This window comes from Aureobasidium subglaciale (genome assembly GCF_000721755.1).
Source record: "Aureobasidium subglaciale EXF-2481 unplaced genomic scaffold scaffold_29, whole genome shotgun sequence".
NCBI classification, from domain to species: domain Eukaryota; kingdom Fungi; phylum Ascomycota; class Dothideomycetes; order Dothideales; family Saccotheciaceae; genus Aureobasidium; species Aureobasidium subglaciale.
Genome location: NW_013566966.1, coordinates 76060 through 88529, shown reverse-complemented (window position 1 = coordinate 88529; position 12470 = coordinate 76060). Strand labels below are relative to the sequence as shown.

Here is a 12470-nt window from a genome sequence, read left to right as displayed (position 1 = left end):
AAAGGCAATGAGATGTTGGACCGAGTAGTTTGTAAAGATCGTGGACGCTCTCGTCAAGCAGAAGGCGAAACACATCGTCACTGTTGTTGCGCACGGACCGCACAGAGGGCTCGCGTCGGGAAGCCGAAGTCAACCCTAAGCCCTAGATGTTGTGAACTGCAAACAAAGTCCTGAAGTTTGTTGTCGTCTGCGGGGCTTGATGAGACAGAAGACTCGACCGTGGAACAGTTCAAAAGTCCCGTCAGGTCAAATCTCTCGGCGCCCGCAAGCCTTCCAAAACGACGACAAAACAATGCAACAAACCTCTGCCGACGAGAGCTTTGCTCATCTGAGCCGCCTGTCGCAAAAGGTTGGCGTACAAGCGACCCTCATCCTCTCCCGCGAGACTGGTGCCATTGTCCGTTCTGCTGGTTTGGTCTCGCGCGATGACTCTGCAAACTCAGAGAGCACTCTACCTGCTTCTAACGGCCTCACTGATGATCGCACGGACGGCGCCATGCCAAATGCTGAGCACGTCGCTGAAGTGGTCTGGAAGTTTGCAAAAGCTGCTGGCGATATGCTGCAAGACTTATCGAACTTGCCTGATGACGACGTGAAGCTACTCAGACTACGTTCAAAGAACAAGGAATATGTGATTTTCCCAGGTAAGAGCATAAGTTCCACGGTTGCTCTCGTGAACTCTCGTCTAACACAGACAGATGCCAAATTTATCGCAGTGGCTATTCACAACACTCCACCAGCATGAAGACACTGTTCGAAAGGCGACATCGGCTTATCAGATATGCCAAGAATCTTCGAATAATCACACCACTTGCTCGTCGAGACATGACGCGATTGTGAATGCTTGCAAGATCAAACTTCACGGATTATCTCCTACCAATGAGCCTCGGAGATATCGACCGAGTTCACATCGACACCCTCCTTGAACCACCTCTCGGCCTCATTGATCTCGATGTTATTGCCGCTCATCTGTCGCTTGCGCATCTTACCATCATCTGCAAACGTCCAGTCTTCGAGACCGTAGCACCTCATCCACTTGCCGGTCTCGGCGTGTTTGAACTCGTACCAGAATTGCACAGCAATCTTGTTGTCGCCAAAGGCGAACAGTTCCTTGCGAAGGCTATATTCCTTCTCTGTCTCCCACTTGCGGGTCAAGAAGGCAATGATGGCATCTGTTCCGCTGAAGAAATGGTCTCTGTTCCGCCATATGCAGTCTGGGGTGTATGCCTGCGTAAACGTGATCAGTGTGAGGACACTCGATGAGGGACTTTCCAGAAGCGACTCAATTGCCAGGGACTTGAGTTGGTGATTGCAGGACGAATGATAGGTAGAGAACCAACAATGGCCGAATTGGGGGCTCAAAAGAGGCTTCCACGTGCTTGACAAGCTTTATTTACCTTTGCAACGTCTTCGGGCTTCCTACGGGATTTGATCAGCTTCTTGAACACACAATCTGAATGTGAGGCTTGTCCTACTGCGCATTCCATAGATCTTGAGCCTTCTTGACCTTCTCCTGCGCGGTCGCTAGAGTAAATGGCGGCTTAGACATGACCGTATGCTTGATCAGACAATGTATGAGATCAGATAAGGAATGATGGTTGGTGACGTGGTTTCGTTTCATCAAGGTGAAAGGTAGTACAGCTCCCCGAGATCGGTCCGTCCGGCCACGAGTCTGATGTCGGCAACTTCCACACGTTTTCGTCAATGCTCGAGAGCGTCCTATGTGTTGAGCAATCGCAAGAGCGGTGGAGGCTCACACGGTCCAGTCATGGAAAGTGCCAGAGACTCATGGGCTTTGGTTACGGGCTGATAATCGTCTGATTTGAAATTCAGATCCCGATGTGATAGGTAGCTAGCTCCAAACATAAAGGTGCCTTCTTCTGCTTTCCCTCTTTTCATATTTCTTATCAGATCATTTCAATCTAATACATTCCCTCTCTATCAACTTTCTGCCCGTTTTCTTACAAACTCACATACCTGTTCACACTCACAATGGTTCTCCAGGCTGGTGACAAGTTCCCCGAGGGTGTCAAGTTTGGTTGGGCACCCATCCTCGACGAGGATCCGACTGTTTGCGGTATTCCTCAGATGTACGATGCCAACAAGGAGTGGGCTGGCAAGAAGGTTGTAATCGTCAGCGTTCCCGGTAAGATAACTGGTTGGCCCTACACAACTAGGTACAAGATATTGACGATGATTGTCAGGTGCTTTCACTCCCAGCTGCTCCGCCTACCACCTTCCTCCCTACGTTCAGAAGTTCGAGGAGCTCAAGTCAAAGGGTGTCGACAAGGTTGTCTTCATCTCCAACAACGACGAGTATGTTCTTGCTGGTTGGGGCAAGGTCAACAAGGTCCCCAAGGGCGAGGACTTCGTAAGTCTAATCTCAAGAATCAGGAAGACTAAAGGACAGTGGCTAATATAGTGCCAGCTCATGCTCTCTGACACCAAGACCTTCTTCTCCGAGCAATACGGCTGGCAGGCTGGCCCCAACAGAGGCGACCGTACTGGTCGTTGGGCCATGATTGTCGAGAAGGATGGCAAAATTAGCTACGCTGGAAACGAGGGTCACCTCCAGGAGGTCAAGGTAAGACTCACGAAACATAGTGATCAGAGTACACATGGCTAACCTTAATAATAGGCTTCCGCTGTCGAGACCATCCTCACCAAGGTTTAACTACCTTTGATTTGGAGGTAGAACACAACATCGTAGATCATGGCGTCGGGAGATACCATGCCGGTCATAGAGAAACATACACCTAGACTATAGAAATGCTGCAACGAATAATATACATTAACGTCCTAACAGTCGATAGCATCTTGCATGACGTCCTTTCGTGGGAACGCGGTTGAGACTTCGTTCTCTGAACGTAAGAGAAGAACCACAAGCCAGCAGGCGAATCTCGAATTAAAGGATTTTCAGCTCGATAGATGCGACCTGCACGCTTATGGTCTCGGGTGCCTCTTCACACAGTGTACATCACAAGGATAATTCTGTTGCATCACAAACGACCCGCTTCCTTCAGGTGAAATATGGAGCAGGAGATACAGGACGGACTTCGTTCTCACGCAACCCATCGGGACCGACAATGAAGCGGTCAACCTGCCTAAAAGTCTTTTCGTGAAGTGATCAAAGACTCGCAGCGGGAGCGGTTGAGAGGAGAAAGACCAGAAAGCTCGAGCGCAAAAAGTTAGGAGGTCGACTGCAGGATTCGCTTAGTCATCCGCAGAAAGCTGCGAAATTCACAGAGCACCCCTCCTCTCTCCAACTACAAAACCGCAACCATCATGGACTCACTTGATGGAACAAGCTATGATGTCCTGATCTCTGGAACAGGCATCCAGCAATCTCTGCTCGCTCTGTATGTCTCTTCATGCTTTACTGTTTGACTAGACTCAAAGAGCTTGTCTGACTGACGCAGCTTCTTTGCTTAAAGTGCTCTCTCGCGCTCTGGCAAGAAGATCTTGCATGTCGACAAGGATGACACTTATGGTGGTCCCGAAGCTGCCTTGAGTCTCCAAGAAGCTGAACAGTGGGTTGAAAAACTCAATTCTGGTACGTCGTTACTTTCACGCACGACTTGACACCACTCTCGTACTGACTTCAAAACAGCAAAGCAATCCAGATTCAGCAATGCTTCCATCACCAAGTCAGACGAAGCTGCTCAGAGTCTCTCTCCTTCTAGAGCTTACAATCTATCGCTCGCGCCAACTCTGATCTACACCCGCTCTGGCCTCCTACCCATTCTCGTGTCGTCCAACACCAATGCGCAGCTTGATTTTATGGCCGTTGGTGCCTGGTTCGTCTTCGAGAAGCAGGAGCAGGATGGACGTCTGGCTCGCATTCCTAACGGACGCGAAGACATCTTTGCCGACTCTTCACTCACTTTGAAGATGAAAGGTCAGCTGATGAAGTTCGTCCGCTTCATTGGTGCGTTCGAGGAAAAGCCTGAAACATGGCAGCCTCATCGCAACACTCCCTTCACGACCTTCTTGTCTGAACAGTTTGGGTTACATGCTGTCGATTCCCTCATGGCACTCTGCTTGAGCCTGGAGACTCCGGAGAAGACCACCACTGAATTCGCTCTGCCTCGGATCGCTCGCCACCTCCGTTCAATCGGTGTCTTTGGCGCCGGCTTTGGTTCTGTCACTCCCAAGTGGGGCGGTCTCTCTGAGATCATCCAGGTTGCTTGCAGAGCTTGTGCTGTTGGTGGTGGTACATATGTTCTCGGTCAAGGCATATCTATCATTGATCACGCTCAGTCTGACGAGGACGACATCGAGGAGATTCCGCGAGAACCGGAAAAGCCCGATGTGTCGCAAGACATACACAACATGATTACCGAAGGTGAAGGTTTCGTTGATATCAATCCCGACAGTCTTGACGAACTCGAGTCTGGTATCAAGGAACAATCCCTGGACGATCTTCTTGCTGCAGCTGGATACAGTATCGCTGGTGTCGAGGAAGAAAAACCCACACCGGCGGTTGACGAGTCTGCTGAAAAGCAAACTCCCGCTGCATCGGCTTCTGAGAAAAAGTCATTGTACAGTGTCCAGCTTAGCAATGGAGAAAAGGTGTCATCGCAGTTCATTGTCGGCTGCTCAGACGACCTACCTGGATCACTCCCTTTCACAACTATTGGTAACAAGGTTTCTGATGCACAGCCTGATGCTGCTTCGCGGAGTGTGACAATCATCTCTTCGCCTATGCAACATCTGTTCGTGACCGCTGCTGAAGGCGGCGTCTCGCCTGCAGGTGCTGTGGTCATATTCCCAGCTGGTTCGCTTAGCAACACAAGCTACCCGCCTGTCCAGATCATGGTTCATTCCAGTGATACTGGCGAGTGCCCTCAAGGACAATGTAAGTTATTTCCTCTTCTCCACTCTCCCCCTGGAAGCACCATTGCATGATGAATGATTTTACGAATACTTATCTACATTGTCTGAACAATAATGTCGATCAACACATCTCTGACAACCTGATCGCTTTGGTCTTCCAACCACTCGAAAACGCCTTCAATTATCACTGCTCTTGTCAAAAGCAAATACTAATAAAGTTGAATAGGCATTGTATACGCAAGCACCGCGCTTACCGGCCAGCAAGGCCAGCAGTTGCTTGCTCAGGCCATCTCTTCGTTACTCGCCGCGCACGACAACGAGGCTAAGGCTCTATGGTCGCTTGTCTACGAACAACATTCTGAAATGGGAATACTCTCACCCGAGGCGTCCCAGTCCAGCATTCTCAAGTTCCAAGACGCGCCTCTGGACTTTGCTTTTGACGACGCGATTATCGAGAATGTCCAGGCCGCTTGGCAGAAGATCTTGCCCGAAGCTGATGACTTTATGGTCTTCAGAGACAGGGGTGAGGCCGCCGAAGAAGATGCAGAAGCACAAGAGGAGAATGAGGAGTAATGAGTGCATGTTGGAATTTACCATAGATTGCTATCTCACATGAACGACATGACTATGAACCAACTACACGATACATACATTGATACGTTTTTTCGAGATCTCTTTGATCCTTTATACATGATTGACGAGGAGTTGACATATTGTGACATGTTGGTGTATAATGAGCTACCCCACATGACGTAGGTGTTTCGTTCCTGCATCACCGTTGGAGTTCCTCTCCGGTCCTGCCGCCTTGGATATAACTTGTCATCCTTCCTACTTTTCATCTGTTAGAACAAACCACTTACTCGACTCAATCCAATACAACGAACTCTCTCTAATCTAATCATCTACCCAACTTCTGGCAAACCAATCCCACATCATGTCTTCCGACAGTCTCGCACTCTTCCGCAAGAGCATGGGCAATGAGCTCGGAGCTCTTGCAGAGCAACACTACCAGCACGAGTTCGTCCTCGTTTCTCTGCCGCTTCTCGAAACCGTATACTGACAGTATCCACAGTCTTCAAACCTCTGATCGCGATGCCCTCAAGTCTGCCGCATCTCGCGTCTCAATGCACACTACCATTGGCTCTGTCGTAGGCTTCTCCCTCGGCCTCTACCTCTCCTACCGCCTCCGCGCCAACAGAACCGCCATGTTTAACGCCTTCCGCACATCTGAGAAGCCCGTCGCCGTCCAATTCGCTGGTGGCCGTACCGAGAATCTTCCTGATCTCACACCTATGCTTAAGCCATCTACTTTTGGTGATATCGCTACATACACTCTGTTCGGCCTGGGTGGCCTGTTCGTTGGTGGTGAGACTGGACTTTTGACTGGTGGATTGAGTGCACAAAGTGCGATTAAAAAAGATCCTGAGTCTAAGAGGAGGATCGAGACGGCCTTCAGGAAGTTCAGAGCTGAGACTTTGAGATTGGAGGCTGATCAGCTTGAGAAGGGCCAGAAGACTTTGGGACTCTAGATTGTTCTGCAAAAAGGACGTTCTGTACCGCGACGAAACACGTTGTAATTGACGACGGAAATGATTGTACCTGATTTTAATCCATTTCTCATTGTTACATCTCAACTAGGAGGCACGCTGACTGTGGAGCTGCTGCATGGCGAGTGCTGACGAGGTGAGTGGGACCCTACAAGTTTGTGTGGACGTCTCTGACGTGGCAACGTTAGACCAAAGTACATTCCTTCTAGTCTCGGTGCTTGCAGACAAAGGTCCTGCAAGGGCCAGGTATGCCATCTTTCCATGATGCTTTCAAGATTCATGTAAAGAGCGAAGAGAAAAATACTTCCCACTGAGTCTTGAAGGGCTTAGCAAGATCAATCATTGAAGGCTGTGTTTGTCTTTGGGAGTCTCTTTGCATTTCTCAATCTGCCTTGTCCTTCTTCTTCGACTTTGTCATCAACTAACCTAAAAAGCTGATTGCCAGTTCTTACTATATTGGAAACATGAGCTGCGCTTTGTGGAAGCTTTCTAGCTCTGCGACTATAGGGAACTGGAAGATGCCGGCAATCTGAGAGCCAGGTATATAAAGTCGTTCTTCTCGCTTAGATGGATTATCAGATTCGTCTTATGTTGGTCCTACCTGATCTTTCATGATACAACAGCCGGTTTATATATACAAAATCAGCGTCTTTGCGGCTCTGGTAACTGCTGCTCACGGCTAAGTCCAAGTAATTCCTGGTCACCTATGTCTTGCCAGGAGGCTAGTACAGCGTGTGTGCTAACTGCAAGTGGACTAACGGTCAGAAGTACAGTTGCAGTATCTAACTTACCTTAGCACTGGAAGATGACGTGTTGCTCTGGACCTATGGTTGGAGCGTACTGCTAATAGATGGTCGCCAACTGGATCACTATTACTCGCACAATGAAGTTCATAGAGGAAGTATCGAGACAGCGATAAATGCTTGATGGTCTCCTGCGTTTTAGAAGCATTCTGCACTTGGATGGCAATATATTTCTCCTACTGGAACTGCCACCAAGGACTCAACCTCTACCCCCAGCTGTCCGAATACGAAGGCATCCCATTCCATCGCCAGAAGCTCAAGGGCCTCTATCTATTCAGGATCGACGATGGTCCTGTCTACCACTCGTCTCAGCAGATCATCGAGCGTTGCCAAAATCTTGAGACCTCGTTCGGGTTCAACGACACCTCAGAGCGACTGAGAAGAGAGATTCGTCCAACGATGACACTGACCGCCGTAGCAATACACACCGAAAGGAAAGGGCTTGTTGAGAGATCGTCTTCTATCTTCCTCTGTCTCTCGACTTCTCAGCGCCGCATGAGACATCTGGACGGCGGTATTGACCCCAGAGAAACGCCATTCGATCCATCTTCCATCTCCTAACGCTCTCGACGCCTTCCTCCAAGATATACTCCTCCTTGTTCAAAGTGCCAGTCGCTCGGTCACATTGTTCCTAACCACAAAAAACAATATCTTTCACCACGATGACTGCACCGCTTGTCTCTATTGTTGGCAGAAAGTTTTGTTGCGAATTCTGGGCATGATGGAGGTAAATCGGATAGCAGGACTGGACTTTAGAGCAGCGCGATGTGCAGACCAGTGGAAAAGACTGGGAAGGCGGTATAGTCGCTATGAGACGGTTGGCAAAAGCGTTTGATGGTGGGTGGGATATGACACGGACAGAAGTGCTATGCTTCATGGTGGAGGGACGCAGGGGCTCGTCTCGACCATGCGATATAGCAAGTGATTCCATCGTAGTGAAGGCTTCTTAATTTAGCGACGTGGTGGGATATACACGAGCTCGAGGGAGTTTTCATAGATTTCATAGAACGGAGTCATGAAGTAACACCTTGCAGAATCCACGGGTACCATGACTGGCACGAGGGCCAATATAAAACTCATAAAGACTCGTCTTACGATCAATACTCGTACGTTCTGTCGTGCATCCCCTTACTTCTCCTGTCTGGACAGGGTTTACTTGGAGTGTTCAGCAAATAACATCTGGTTTGACGCACGAAAACGCCACTTTCAAGAATCGAGACTGCTACCAAGTTGTTGAAATGTTCTGGATTGGACCAGTGTCTACATCAAGCACTGCTCGTGCTGTTCTTTCATCTCTCTGTCTTAAAGGCATGACCGGACTCGCAGCCTTGTAAGGCAGTGCCCAGCATATGTTTTGACACCCTTCCTGCACATAAGTAGTAAGTGGCTTTTACCCTGCAGAAACAGTGAAAGAGCACTTCAAGATGCACTATGATGGGTGGCTCTGTAGTATTGGCTGTTCAAGCGCGGCTGGGTGATAATGCCATCTGTGAGACTTGTCGCTCAGAACTTGCGAGGTATGTCCTTGAACATGAACGACGTGTCGTCAGACCAGTCATCAAAAAACTCTTTCTGAACATCTTCGAGCGAGACTCTCTTATGCAGATTTGGTGCTGATTTCTGCGGCTTAGGACTCTTCTTTTCTGGCGTGCTTCGAGGAGCAAAGTCGAAGCCACCGCAACTACACATCCGGTCGTGTTTTTTCATGGCCTTGACTACGACGATACTTCTTATCTCACATATATTGGAGCCCTTCGTGGATGTTCGTCCAGTCTTGATGTGCTCGAAATTGCAGTCGCAGCCCAAGACACTTCGGTGCTTCATCAATGTGTTGACGATAGCTCTGCATTCTTTATCAATCTTTGCGGCGTGGTATCTAGACTTTATCGGTTCGATCTTGCAGGTGAAAAGAACCCATGGCTCCTTGCAACACTTGTGTGTGTTAGGTCTAGGACATTCATCGTGCAGAGCGTATTGGTGCCATGTTGAGCTAGAACGGTACAGTCTGCGGACGTAGTATCTCGAACCGGTCTGTCCAGAAATACGCCATGGCTCGTCGAGATCGTCTCGAAGTTCGTTGTGCAATGTCCTCGTGATTGATAGCACCGGGGCAGTTCTTGGTTTTCTCGGCGAATTAATGACTTGGCCCATTTTTTGTATGCCTGTGTAGATATGTTAAGTAAAGCAATGTAAGGTTGTAACTAGCACCAAAGAAGCGTTCTGGCCAAAGAGTCGGAGCTCGGACTGATGTACTTGGTCAACAAGCTCGAACTTGCTCCTTTCTTCTTGGCCCGGCGACCAAAGCTTCTGACTCACGAGGCCGGGAGCAAGGTTCCAGCTCTCCTTCAGCATATTCCTCCCAGTCTCTCACACACATCGATGGCTGAACAAAATATCGGATTAGACGCGGCGGAAGCCGATGCCTGCAAGACAATCTTTGGGCGGCTAAAACGATCGATCAAGAATCATCAGCATATACGAAGACTGGTAGGCCAGGCTGGGACACGAAGCCAGACCGGCGACCAGTCCAGAAAAACAATACAGAAGCCGCTCAGCCAACGCCTCCAAACACGCTCGCTCCAGATCTTCCTCCCGCCTACCACGATGCTGCCAGACAAGAGAAATGGACTATGATAGGCAACAACAGGTTCAAACGTGAAGTCCTCGTCAACAGCAGCAAGAAAACTCAGTACGGGCTCAGCGATCCTGGGGGAAGTACGCCGGCGGCCGTTTTTACCTGCAAGAGGCCCCACATGAACGTCGCTCTCCGCCGTGTGAGGATAACCATAGAGCTCATAAAACACAGAGAAAAGCTGGAGCATGGTTGTCACTGTGACTTTGAGTATCTCAAGACTGGCAAGACCAAGCGCGACACGTCAAGATTGTGTATCCGAAGACCAGGTAAAACTAGAAAAAGAATCGTGAAGCAGATGGACAAGCATGATAAATTATGCGGCTGCGGTGCTTTCGACTTTCCGGAGACCAGAAAACAGGCCGCAGACTCCTAATGGCCATTTTCCAGGGCCAGTGAGACGACAAGAATAATAATTCAGCACAACGGAGAATGCAAGCGTGGTGGCGAGAACAAAGTGAGGAAAGAGGTCGAGCTGGAACAGCCAATCAGAGGGCGATAGATTAGCTCGTCATCTCCATAGTTCGGCAATAAGAAAAGTATATCTCCATGGAGAGGATCGCGAAATCCATCTTGAGCCCGAAGTTCTCGACCATTTTATCCACACTCAATTCAGAAGAAATGACACGCACAAAGAAGAACAAGCCTGGCGCTAAGCAGAGAGAAGAGAAGGCTGTCAAAGCACAAGTCTTCGAAGGTCCAAAGATTACAGATGGAAAGATTCCTCACACGAAGCTCGGCCAGTCGGAAGATTTCTATCATCAATTTGTCAAGAAACGTCAACCTGTTGTCCTCCAAGGGAAGCCCGAGGATCTCGAGTTTGTCACCAAGAATTGGAGCGATGTCGATTATCTACGCAAAACAGCTGGAGATGCTCCGGTCAAGGTCGAACCCATGCACAAGGAGAAGAAGCGCTACGGCACGGATGTCGAGCGTGTTGATACCACCTTTGGCGCATTCCTCGACTCATTGAAGGAAGAGAAGGACGAATACGACTATCTCACCACCCAATACTCCGACGACGAAGACGACATGTGCGACAGCGACGACGACGATGACGATGGAGAGACCAACGAAGGACAAGACAATGAGATCAAGAGCGGCACATTCCCACAGCCCATTCGTGCCCTTTTGCGCGAAGAGGTCCCTCTGCGTCCCAACGTGATGGGCAATCTCGTTCTTCAACAGATGAACATCTGGCTAGGCAAGAGCAAGGCTGGCACTAGCTCTGGTCTCCACCACGACTTCCACGACAACCTCTACATCCTGCTCAAGGGTCGTAAACGATTCGTTCTCTATCCTCCCCCCGCCGTTCATCACCTCGACACCTATGGCAAGCCCAAGAAGATCCACCACAATGGCTTGATCGCCTACAAGCAACCTGGCGAAGATGAGGAGGAGGACAATGAGGAAGAAGAAGACAATGAAGCCGACCAGATCAGAGCTGATGGTCTCGTTGAGAGAGATGCCGCTGCACTAAAGGTACAGGCCTTGGAAGAGAAGATGGACAAGATCGAGGAAAGCGGCGAGAAGAGCAACCTCGAGAAGGTTCAGAAGGAATATGGTGACGCCGTAGAGCGCCTGATGAGGTACCAGACTGCCGACTTTGGCGAGCTGGGCGAAGACGACTTTGACGAGGTTTCGTCAGAGGAAGAGGAAGACCCCGAGGAGCTCAAAGACCAAGTCTTGCGCGACCGTCCTAGCAAGAAGCGTAAGGCTGATGGAGAGCTTGACGGCAGAGACGCAAAGACATCGAAGGCAGGCGCCGAAGATGACGAGGACTCTGATGCCAACGACGATGACTCTGATGCCGATCTCCTCGAAGCACTAGAGAGAGCGCAGAATGGGCAGCTCGACGACCTTGACGACGATGAAGATGCCTCCGACATTGACCTCGAAGAAGCCTTCGCGAACGCACAAGGTGAAGACGTTCCCTCAGAACCTCTTTCCTTCTCCCAGATCTCTACACAAGAACTGCACTCCCACCTCGGCCTGACTTCACCACAACAGACCTCTGCTGCGCTCGAGAAGGCAGGAAAACCATACATCGTGGACCTCAAGGCTGGAGAAATGCTTTATTTGCCGACCAGTTGGTTCCATGAGGTTACTTCATTTAGCGATGAGAGCGACGACAACATTCACATTGCTTTGAACTACTGGTTCCACCCTCCAGATGGTTCGTCAGGAAAGTTTGAGCACCCTTATCAAGACGTTGCTCTCTGGGAGTTCATGGAGGAGAAGGTGAAGAGCGCCTATGACAGTCTTGTCGGTGATAAGGAGGAGTAAGAATGTGGCTGAGATACCCCTGACACGATATATTGCAATCACAAAAGTACGTTGGCTTTCCCAAGCATTCATACGCTCCTTGTGCTCCATTCCTCCCTCCCCCCTCCCCCCTTCCCCCAGCCCCCTAGCCCCTGAGTGCTGTCCTCTGTCACATCTGCCCGCTCTCAACGATCAATGTAGAGCAACAACGAGCTGTAGCAAGGCATAATTATATCTCATATCGACAATCCGACGCAGAGAATCGCTAGAAAGACGTATCCCTAGTGCCATCGCATCAGGTTCAGAAAGGGTTTGTGCCTTGAGACAGCTACACTCATGACGGTGTCTCGTATACGGAGAGACCTCACTGATCATGTCTCGGTTGCG

The 12470-nt window shown here is 49.7% G+C and overlaps 8 protein-coding genes across 8 annotated transcripts; 6 read left to right on the top strand and 2 right to left on the bottom strand.

The window, feature by feature from the left end:
- Positions 1-292: 292 nt before the first annotated feature.
- Positions 293-745, top strand: AUEXF2481DRAFT_8517 (uncharacterized protein; the record flags this gene model as incomplete). Its single annotated transcript, XM_013484450.1, has 2 exons — positions 293-644; positions 699-745. The coding sequence occupies 2 exons, from the start codon at positions 293-295 to the stop codon at positions 743-745; spliced, it is 399 nt and encodes a 132-aa protein (XP_013339904.1).
- Positions 746-873: 128 nt separating this feature from the next.
- AUEXF2481DRAFT_8516 (uncharacterized protein) lies at positions 874-1549 on the bottom strand (the record flags this gene model as incomplete). The annotated part of the gene is made up of 3 exons (XM_013484449.1): positions 874-1227; positions 1398-1419; positions 1476-1549. The coding sequence occupies 3 exons, from the start codon at positions 1547-1549 to the stop codon at positions 874-876; spliced, it is 450 nt and encodes a 149-aa protein (XP_013339903.1).
- Positions 1550-1777: 228 nt separating this feature from the next.
- On the top strand, positions 1778-3076 carry AUEXF2481DRAFT_44032 (uncharacterized protein). Its single transcript, XM_013484482.1, has 4 exons — positions 1778-2146; positions 2205-2371; positions 2429-2584; positions 2639-3076. The coding sequence occupies exons 1-4, from the start codon at positions 1993-1995 to the stop codon at positions 2672-2674; spliced, it is 513 nt and encodes a 170-aa protein (XP_013339936.1). The 5' UTR covers positions 1778-1992; the 3' UTR covers positions 2675-3076.
- A 208-nt stretch (positions 3077-3284) lies between these two features.
- AUEXF2481DRAFT_44029 (uncharacterized protein) lies at positions 3285-5507 on the top strand. Its single transcript, XM_013484481.1, has 4 exons — positions 3285-3359; positions 3420-3553; positions 3611-4858; positions 5063-5507. Exons 3-4 carry the CDS (start codon positions 3781-3783, stop codon positions 5407-5409), a joined length of 1425 nt encoding a protein of 474 aa, XP_013339935.1. The 5' UTR covers positions 3285-3359; positions 3420-3553; positions 3611-3780; the 3' UTR covers positions 5410-5507.
- A 263-nt stretch (positions 5508-5770) lies between these two features.
- AUEXF2481DRAFT_33030 (uncharacterized protein) lies at positions 5771-6365 on the top strand (the record flags this gene model as incomplete). Its single annotated transcript, XM_013484468.1, has 2 exons — positions 5771-5853; positions 5909-6365. 2 exons carry the CDS (start codon positions 5771-5773, stop codon positions 6363-6365), a joined length of 540 nt encoding a protein of 179 aa, XP_013339922.1.
- Positions 6366-8689: 2324 nt separating this feature from the next.
- Positions 8690-9385, bottom strand: AUEXF2481DRAFT_92099 (uncharacterized protein; the record flags this gene model as incomplete). The annotated part of the gene is made up of 1 exon (XM_013484525.1): positions 8690-9385. Exon 1 carries the CDS (start codon positions 9335-9337, stop codon positions 8690-8692), a length of 648 nt encoding a protein of 215 aa, XP_013339979.1. The 5' UTR covers positions 9338-9385.
- A 61-nt stretch (positions 9386-9446) lies between these two features.
- AUEXF2481DRAFT_44027 (uncharacterized protein) lies at positions 9447-10396 on the top strand. The gene has a single exon (XM_013484480.1). It carries the CDS (start codon positions 9817-9819, stop codon positions 10192-10194), a length of 378 nt encoding a protein of 125 aa, XP_013339934.1. The 5' UTR covers positions 9447-9816; the 3' UTR covers positions 10195-10396.
- On the top strand, positions 10282-12364 carry AUEXF2481DRAFT_464624 (uncharacterized protein). The gene is made up of 2 exons (XM_013484524.1): positions 10282-12150; positions 12285-12364. Exon 1 carries the CDS (start codon positions 10368-10370, stop codon positions 12102-12104), a length of 1737 nt encoding a protein of 578 aa, XP_013339978.1. The 5' UTR covers positions 10282-10367; the 3' UTR covers positions 12105-12150; positions 12285-12364.
- Positions 12365-12470: the final 106 nt, after the last annotated feature.